Source organism: Arvicola amphibius, chromosome 2 (assembly GCF_903992535.2).
Source record: "Arvicola amphibius chromosome 2, mArvAmp1.2, whole genome shotgun sequence".
Lineage (NCBI taxonomy): Eukaryota > Metazoa > Chordata > Mammalia > Rodentia > Cricetidae > Arvicola > Arvicola amphibius.
The window spans coordinates 148,377,212-148,386,326 of record NC_052048.2 but is presented as its reverse complement, the minus strand read 5'-3'; the positions used below and the strand labels follow the sequence as shown (position 1 = coordinate 148,386,326).

The 9,115-nt window shown below is 41.8% G+C and overlaps 1 protein-coding gene across 9 annotated transcripts in view; it reads right to left on the bottom strand.

Moving 5' to 3' along the window:
• Positions 1 to 348: 348 nt before the first annotated feature.
• Kmt2c (lysine methyltransferase 2C) overlaps positions 349 to 9,115 on the bottom strand; it is a 219,907-nt gene continuing 211,140 nt past the window's right edge. For all 9 annotated transcript variants that reach the window (XM_038321056.1, XM_038321060.1, XM_038321059.1 and 6 more), the window contains 4 exons: positions 5,055 to 5,171; positions 4,654 to 4,727; positions 4,358 to 4,466; positions 349 to 2,297 (listed from right to left, as the gene is read on the bottom strand). In XM_038321056.1, coding sequence (XP_038176984.1) covers positions 2,205 to 2,297; positions 4,358 to 4,466; positions 4,654 to 4,727; positions 5,055 to 5,171 — 393 coding nt within the window. In that variant the 3' untranslated portion in view covers positions 349 to 2,204. The remainder of the gene's footprint in view (positions 2,298 to 4,357; positions 4,467 to 4,653; positions 4,728 to 5,054; positions 5,172 to 9,115) is intronic.

Genomic DNA, 9,115 nt, shown 5'->3' with positions numbered 1-9,115 from the left:
GTACTACCGTATCTGTAAATCATGAAATTGATTACACCTATTCATTCTGCTAGGCAGGTCTCTACCATACAAAGAAAACCCAAAAAGTAGCTTGAAGAAAGGAAAATGAAACAAAAGCAAAGCCTGTCTAGGCGCCTGCAGCCTGCTTCTCAGGGAGGCAGACGGCTGTAGGCATGAAGAGATCTGTAACCTGCTGTGCTGTGCACCTAGCAGAAGTCCTCTCCTTAGAGAGGGAGCCCACAGCCAGGGAGCATGGCTAAAAGTACACCTGAACATCTAGACTCCAGCAATTCTGACAGACACCATGCAGAACCAAACATGACCACAGTTCACAGAACACAAAGCAGATTCTATAGATGTAAAATATTTTATTTGTAAATGGTGATCTTCTAAATCTGTGTCCACAAATTCCAAAACCCATAACACTCTGTATACTTCAAAAAATTCAATTTTTTGCCAACATTAGATACTATTATACAGAACAGAAAACAACAAAAACCCGGTAGGACAAATACTGGTAGGATGTCAGAATATTGTACAAGAGAAGAAAAATATTCAAGAAACAAATTTCATACAGCTATTTATCAAGAGAAAAATATATACAATTGATTTATTCTGTAAGATAAAAATACATCATGCCATATACATTACAAGCTGAGCGCTGTGTCACTGAGTGCACCCACAGCTCACAGTCCACTCGAATTGTGCACACAAAAACTTCATTTTATACTTAGCTTGTGAAGTGTCAGTACCAGAATTTTAAGTACAAAATAAAAAGCTAACCTGGTTCAAATGCTGATTAAGTTTCTACAAGCAAACACAAAACAGTGTGTTTTTTTTTATTAAAGAAATGTAAACAAACTTCATACAAACACATTTTAAAATTACATCTTCGAAAAACCCTATTGCCAGAGTCCTGCAGCTGGGAGCATCATCACATCTCTTTCACTCTCTTTTTTTTTTCTTTTTAAATTTTTATGTTAAATAGAAGGCTAAGGAGTTGGGTTAGGTCCCTGCTACATGACTCTATTATGATTACATAATTCTGTGTGGTCGGAAACAAAGTTCTAATCAAAACTACTTTTGCTGAAGAAAAATTCAGCCTCCATTTGGGTGTGTGTTTAAGCCGTTATTCACAGTTATCACAAATTGTAAGCACAAAAAAACCTGACTGAAGAAGTAGGGATGCAACAATATAATAGGAAACATTAGTTTAAATCACCAGCAGCTATAAAAGTTGTAGTTGTAGCACACACGCTGCTCTGTCAGATGTTAGGTGTAGAAAACAAGCACTAAGAGACTGTTTCCAAACAGCCCAGAGACACCAGGGCAAAATTTTGGTTATTACATAATTATAATGGCATATTTAATAACACAAAATTATATTGTAACATCCCTACCACGGTTATAAGCACCCGAGCTGCTGCAGCGCCTGGTAGCATTTGGTCAATAACTATTTTTATACTGTTCTCAAAATATTTACATATTTGTACAAAGTAACAGGGTTTGTTAGTTCTGCAGGTAACAGCAGCAGCTTGGCTTTCTTCTAACTTTTATTTAAAAATAGCTTCATTCACTTATTCAATAATAAATACAAAAAGTTTCTCTTATTTTACAGAAATCAAAAACTACAATAAACTGACTCATGGAATCAAGTATTCAAATGTATTTAGTGCAAGTTATTATCCCTTAGCTCTATCCCTAAGGAAGTCATCTCAGTACATTCCTTGATCAGTGGTGTCCACTTAGTTAGACTCAGGGCCTGCCCCTGTCAGTAAGGCGTGGCCAGCACTCTGGACAGCCCCCTTCGCTGGTGATTTCAGTCTTACATTCATAGGAAGGCCCCACCCCTGGGGCAGGGCAGCCACCGGCTCTTTGCCCCAGTAAAAGTTTCTCCTTAGTGAGACTAACAAAACAAAAACAAAACAAAACCCACCCACAGGGAAACAAAAGGAGGGAAAGAAAAGAAAAAAAGTGCTGGACCATTCTGTGACTCTGCTGACCTCAGTGCACAGCAAGGCAGCCTCAGCTGGCTCCCTCTGTGCTGTGCTTCCTTCAGACAAAGGCCGAGGAACCAGAGCTTCCAGAAGCTGTTTTTCAAAAAGTCAGAAAACAAAAATATCTTTCGGTCTGCAAAATCCAATGAAGTGTTGAGTCGCCTCTTCCTAGGGACGAGCCGCCCGCTGAGATAGCAAGGAATGCATTCAGTTCATCCACTTCCGGCAATTCACCGCTCCACAGTGACATGGAATCTTGTGCTGGTCATCTTCAAAGTCAAACTTATAATCATAGCAGAGCTGCCCATGGCAAAGACATGGTGTGAGACAGGGTAGTGCCCCACTTCCAACTCTCTCGTATTTTAAAACCAGCAAGAAAACAAACATAAGCCAAAGCAAGACTGGGTTTGTTGAGGTCCCATGCAACCTTGTGGGAGGATGGGGTAGGGTGGTGAACCACAAAAGGACATGCTAAGTGCCATACATTAACAGGAAGTAGATTTGCAGGAAGGTAATGTGGATACACTGTTTCTATGTCTTCTGGTGTTCTCTCTACCACTTTTGGAAAGATGAGGACTAACACTCCCTCAAATAATAGATTTGACTGGTTTGGACAGAGAAGATCTTGCCCTGGCCAACATCATGGTTTTTTCCTTCTCTTCATGTGGATGGAAGGTACATCTACTCAAAGTTCCTACAGACTTAATAGCTTACTAGAATTTGCCACTATGGAGAGATGGAACATTGCAGATTTGCCATAAAACTGTTCTAGAGCTACATTCAATCCCCTTCATTGCCTTTACTACCAACATCTGTACCTGGTCTAACATCTTTGTGATTTTAACAGTTTAGAATGACCACCATCCCAAACCTATCTTCAGATAGTGTCTAAAACCTACCAACACCTCATGCCTCACCAATTAAAGAACTAATTGAGCACGTTCTTTTATCTTGTAATGACAAAGTCAATGCTATCTTTTCCACAGTGGAACACGATGGAGTTCAGGGTACACTGAGTCTGTTTTGCCAACCATGGCCGCTTGTATTTGGCTCAGGATAAGCTAGTGTTCCCCTCAGAGAAAGAGTTGTTCTGGATCAACATTCAAGGCTATAGAATTCTTACTCAAATTCCAGGTCAACCAAATGGATGGGAAGCATTAAGAGTCCCACCAAATAACCTTTACATCCTTGCCCCCTCTACCTCATAAAACCATAAAGCCAAGTGAGGGGCAAGACACAGTAAATGTCTTGGGTCTTGTCTAACTCAGACATCAGACAGCTATGTGGAAGACTACATAGGAAGGAAGAAAATTGCGCCCATAGAGCAGCTGTGCTTTGAAAAGAAGCCACTGCCTTTTCTTAGGTATTTGCTGAGTTCTTCCCCGCTATGGAATTAAAAAATATGTCTCCATTTTACAGAAAACAGGCTTGGTAAAGCTAGAGGGTGTGTGCAAGATGATACAAACAGGAGAGTCACAAGGCTGGGCTCTGCAGGGCCTGTCCTGGAGTGATAAGACCTGGGTTCTGGCACCAGGATATTCTTATACGTTTGTTACTGTGAACGGTGAGCTTTGGTGTTAATTTTAATAAGCATGGTGTTAATTTTAAAAGCACATTCTAAAAGGACCAAGTAAATAGGTATGGTCTCACACTCTGCCCACAAGAAGACTGGGGTTTTGTCACAGTGAACACACCCAGGCTTCCCAACACTGCAGTCTTCCCAAGAGCTTGCCATGGGCACCAATTCCAGACTTAGGGCACTTGATTCAAAGTGCTGATGCTACGTGAAAGTCAGAGTTGGGCAATGTAAAGTGGGCAATTAGGAGTAAGAGCAACCTTAGGTGAAAAACTAGACCAAAGTCACCTCTTTGAGATACTAGAAACAAATGTCAAGTCTTACATGAAACATTTTAAAAACAGAAAACACAAAACACCCACATATATGATGTGAAATTTTCTAAGTGTGCACATAGTCAGGAGCATGTGGCTCTCCAAACTTGTGTCTGCAACCATTCCAATAATACATCATGCGAGTTAACAAGTTTGTGCAATTGCCAGAGGTGGCAATTCCATGTCTTACATGTCCAATCAGTGGCAGGCATCAGCTTGAGAGGGGCTTGTCAGACTGCCCAGATTAGGGGACAAAGGACGATCCTAAGACATGTAGGTAGGTTTCATGTGGCTCTAAGAACTACTGCACGTAAGAAACCGACATTTGAATGTTTGAAGTGAGATGAACAGATGGCAAAACTCTGGGTTAGGGACAAGTTTCTAAGATTAATGTGCTAGAAACCCCAGGTCCATGAACTGTTACATCCTGGAACAGACAACAGGCAGATTCCCTCTTCGCTACCCCTTACCTCTTCTCCTTTCTGGATTCTTCTGTTGGAGCTGATGATAATCTTATGTCCTCTCTCAAAGGTCACTACTTCAGCCACACAGTTAGGGGCGCATGAATGGTTAATATATCTGCAAGACAAATCAGAAAACTGAACACGACAGCAATGAGAGGAGCATTCCCCTCTAAAGGAAACTAATGACATTTCTATTGATGTTTTAACAAAGCAAGTACGAAGATTCCAGTCCACTGCACAGCCAGAGTGGGGACATTTCTACGCAAGCAAAGTCTTCTGGACCAATGGCGGTCCTGCCTCACCTTGCAGGCCCTCCTGTGAGTGTAGCATCAATCACGTGGTCATTGTCCATGCGGAACATGTACACACCTCGGTTCTAAAGAGAAGGCAGGCAGTCATCATTGTGATCTGAAGTTCCTTCACTTCAACTTATAGTCTGTGCTGACCAGACCCCTGTTCATTCCTGTGGACCCTACCAAACACAGCTGATGCATTGCTGGTGGGTCAGTGTGAACACCAAGTGGGGTTTTGTAAAGCTGGGGATATTAGTCTACATATGGGTAAGTAACACCAACTACAAAAGATGATGGTGAAGGGAAGAGATAAGAGCCATATAAGAGTCTACAGCTATGGCTTCTGCTCACAGCTGATCACACATGGCTGTGCTCTTCAGATGTCTGTCTGTGGTCAGTTTATATAGTACCTGGGACTCATAAAGTTTCTCTTTCCTATTGGCAACTTCATTTCGAATAATCGTTCCAATGTACTCAATGACCATGGTGTGTTTTTCAATGTCTCTAGCAGCATACAGGCCCAGTCCCTATATGGAAGAAAAAAAAGAATTGTACATATCCAATATACTTGACAGACCTTTATTTTCTTCATAAAAACGTACTGCCCTTGGAGTCTTATCAAAAGCCATATTTAAGATTTCTTCTACATTCAAGTGAGGGCCACTGACTGTATTGTTTTCTGAAATTTAAAACTCTGACAATCCTGCTCCTTTTAACTTTACATTATTACATTGTTTTTGTATCCTTTTTCACACTGTCCTCAGGCATGGATTATTGCAATGCTAGTGGGAGCAGGTTAGCTATCTTTGAATGACTGATTGAGCTCCCACAGAAGAATAACTTAGGACACCTTTCTGTTCTGCCTTTCACTCTGGAAGGCCACAACAGAAAGGACCTCACTAGAAGTGAGGCATTGTCATTCCTGCCACCAATACAGTAAGCCAGGTAAACTATAGTTGACAAGCTGCCCACCTGTAACACCCTACACCAGCAATGCCAGATGGATTAAGACAATGTCTGTAAATGCTACTGTGAACTGGATAGCTGCTTGCTAAGTTATCATCAGTCAGGTAAGCTAGTGCCTTCTATATGAAGTTAGCCCAAACTCCATAAAGTAATACATTTGATAGTAATACATTTGAACAGGAAAGCAGGACAGTGGTGGCACACATCTTTAATCCCAGCATTCAGGAGTCAGAGGCAGGCAAATCTCTGTGAGTTCAAGGACAGCCCAGTATACAGAACTAGTTCTAGGAGGGCTAGGGTTGTTACACAAACCCTGTCCTGAAAAAAACAAAAACAAAACAAAAAACAGGAAGTAGAAGAACTATAAGGGATTATGAATACTACAAAGTAGTTTCAGATTTGACTCTCAGTTTCCTAGAAATAATGGAATAAGGCAAAACAGAAAACATTACTTTACTCTAATTACCATCACTACTGGGGTTTGAACCTAGGGCTTCACATGTGCTAGGAAAGCGCTGACATACATTCCCAGCTCTTTATACATGTTTTCAAAGGGGATCTCACTAAGTAACTTGTGGTCTTCCTGCCTTAGCCTCTTGAGTGGCTGAGAAAATCTGAACAGCCTAACACACTGGTGCCTTATTTGGCAGCTTATACTGTCTAGGCTATGTCTGGTAAATCCTGTAATGCAGTCTTAGACGGGGTAGCAAATGAAGTTGTGGGAAAATATCATACTTTAAAAAGTAAGTAAATAAATATAATGTTCATAGATAATCTGCATATTCTTGCCCTAATTTGGACTTGTGCTTTCGATTCTGACCAGGGAAGAAACTGGGGAAAAGGAAGAGAAATTGTGACACTCAAGTCCTGCTCATGGATTCTGAAGGAGTTGGCAGTCAATAGATGTCTTCCTGTCACAGACTCATCTTTAAAAAAGAAACCCACTTATGCAGTTTGAATTGTTCCAGGTGTGACTCAGATGTGAACTGGAATATAGAAAGAATGTCAGTGCAGATCAGTATTGTTTGGATCAGCATAAGCAAGCAGTCCAAACTGAAAACTAAGGTATAGTAATAGCAATGGTTGCAAGATCAAGTTTAGCACAGCAGGTTACATGCTAAACAGCATTACTATAGCAGGCTATACAATGAAAGGAAGTAAAACAACTCAAGTTTTTGTAAGGATAAAAAACTAGAATACAACCTATGGTATGTATACAGAAATGATATGCTTGTCTCTATAAAAAAATAACCTTTATAAGAAAAAACAATACTAGAGTTTCTGGTGGGTATAAGATATTTCATACAGGAAAACACCTAACACTACAAGCTGGTACAAACCTAAAGGGACAAAGGTCATGAAACACATAATTCTCAAAAAGGCAGGACTACAGGATGATGATTCAGTTGCCATGAGCGAGGCAGAGAAGACTCAAGGGTCTGCAATTCCCAGGACCCCAGGAATTCAGAAAGGATCAGATTAAGTAGGCACAGGCTGTCCCATGTGTCGCCACACAACAACAGGGGCCAAGGGTTCTGAGCCTGAGAGAGAGACACAATTGCCTGGCACCAGGACTTCGAGTCAGAAAGATGAAGAGAAGACTGTGCTTGAGAAAGGAAGCCTCACATCCAGGGGAATGGTCAAAGGCAGATAACCCCTCAAGAGACCAGTTGTTGGTATTGAATGGAACACAATGCCATCAGTGAGCGAAAAAGCAGATTTGTTGCAGGAAGAAGAGAGTGGATCCGTTGAGGGTGGAACAGGAGGGTAGGATCCCAGTGTGAAGTGATTACCTTTCAGTGGGCCCTAAGCAAACATGCTACAAGCAACAGAGTTAGTGTAAGAGGCTTCTTGGGGGAGGGGGAAGAGAAGAGTGAAAGGGATCTGATAGCTCCTTCCATCTACTGGATTGCTGGCAGACTGTTCCAAAGGTCCCGTAAAATATTGGGATAATAGAGTGCTTAGAAGCAGCCATTTGGATTGTTATCTAAGGGGTACTGAGACCACATCTGACTGCAAAGGTAGGCACAGTTCCCATGAGTGAGGCAAAGAAATAATATCCAAGAGTTTGCGATTCCAAGAATCCCAGGAAATCAGAAAGGATCACACTAAGTAAGCACAGGCTGTCCTGTGCACATCACACAAAGAACAAGAGCCAAGGGCTCCGAGCCTGAGAGAGCCGTAGTTGCCTAGTACCAGGACTTGATGAGGCCGAAATGCAAGAAACCACACTAGAGAGATGAGTCCTCACTCATGGGAAATGGCCAGAGGTAGAAAAGAGGGGGCTCACCAATCATGCTGGTGTTGGATGGAGGGGCTAGTGATCTGTTAGTTGGACAAGTGAGGCTGTCGTATGTGGACTGGGTTCCAGGGATCCGGTGCACCTCAGAATGCTGGTAGGCAGGAGGAAGCACCAGGAGAGCTTTCCTGGTCAGGAAACCAATGTTGTAATTTATTTTAATGCCAAGAAGAGATGTCACGCCATGCCACCGGGCTCACATGAGAGGTTTATTGAAAGAGGGGACAAAAGGGGCAGAGAAGGGGGCAGAATGAGTCCCTGGGGACTAGAGTCAGGAGACAGAGAGAGGAAGAAAGAGAGACGGGAGGTGGGCAAGACCCACCTTTTAAGACATCTACCACCATTGCCATGGTCACCAGAGAAGTGAGAAAAGAGAGGAATGTAAAGAGAAAAGAAATGACAGAAAGTCAAAACTCTCAAAGATGCCTCCGGTTCTATCTACGAAGATGGCTTAGTGGATAAAAGTGCTTACCGTAAAAGCCAGACAACTTAAGTACAATCACTGAAGCTCGTGTAAAGGTGGAAGAGAGAACTGACTCTCAGAATTGTCCTCTGACCTATACATGTACACCATGGCATATGCACACCCTCATGCATATCCACAGAAAGAAAGTAAATTTAAAAAATGATTTAGGTTAATTATGACTTGAAGACACAGTTAAGATCCTATTAAAGACATTCTTGAGGAATGGAAACAGGCACAGAATGAACAATATTTATCTAAGATGCAAATGAGGAGAAAAGCAACTGAAAGCAGCAGAGATCGTACTATATGACCACATAATCTCAAAGAGGGTCATAGCAGAAAGAAAACAATATGAAACAAGACTTCAAACAAAATAATGATGACTGCATAGAGCTCTTAGCTGGTTGTTAAAACTTTATAAGAATGATCAGCTAATAAAGTAAAGGACATTTCAGAAGAGCAAAAAGAGGAAACCAGAATCAAGAACTAGAAAAAAATAACCCATGAAGAAGGCAGATGCTTATCTAAGTCATGAGATTGGCTGTGCCTCTCCAGAGTCTCTGGGGTGGGCAGACCCTTAGTCTCAGTTTCAGAACTCCTGGCTGATTTTACATGTCTCAGGAGCTGACCAACAGTGGTTTCTGGGTACAACCAGAAAAAGCAGAGGACAGGAACACAGAAGGATGCTCAGACTGAAGGTCAAAGTACTCTAAACTGAAAGGATTCATCAAGAGAAGAAA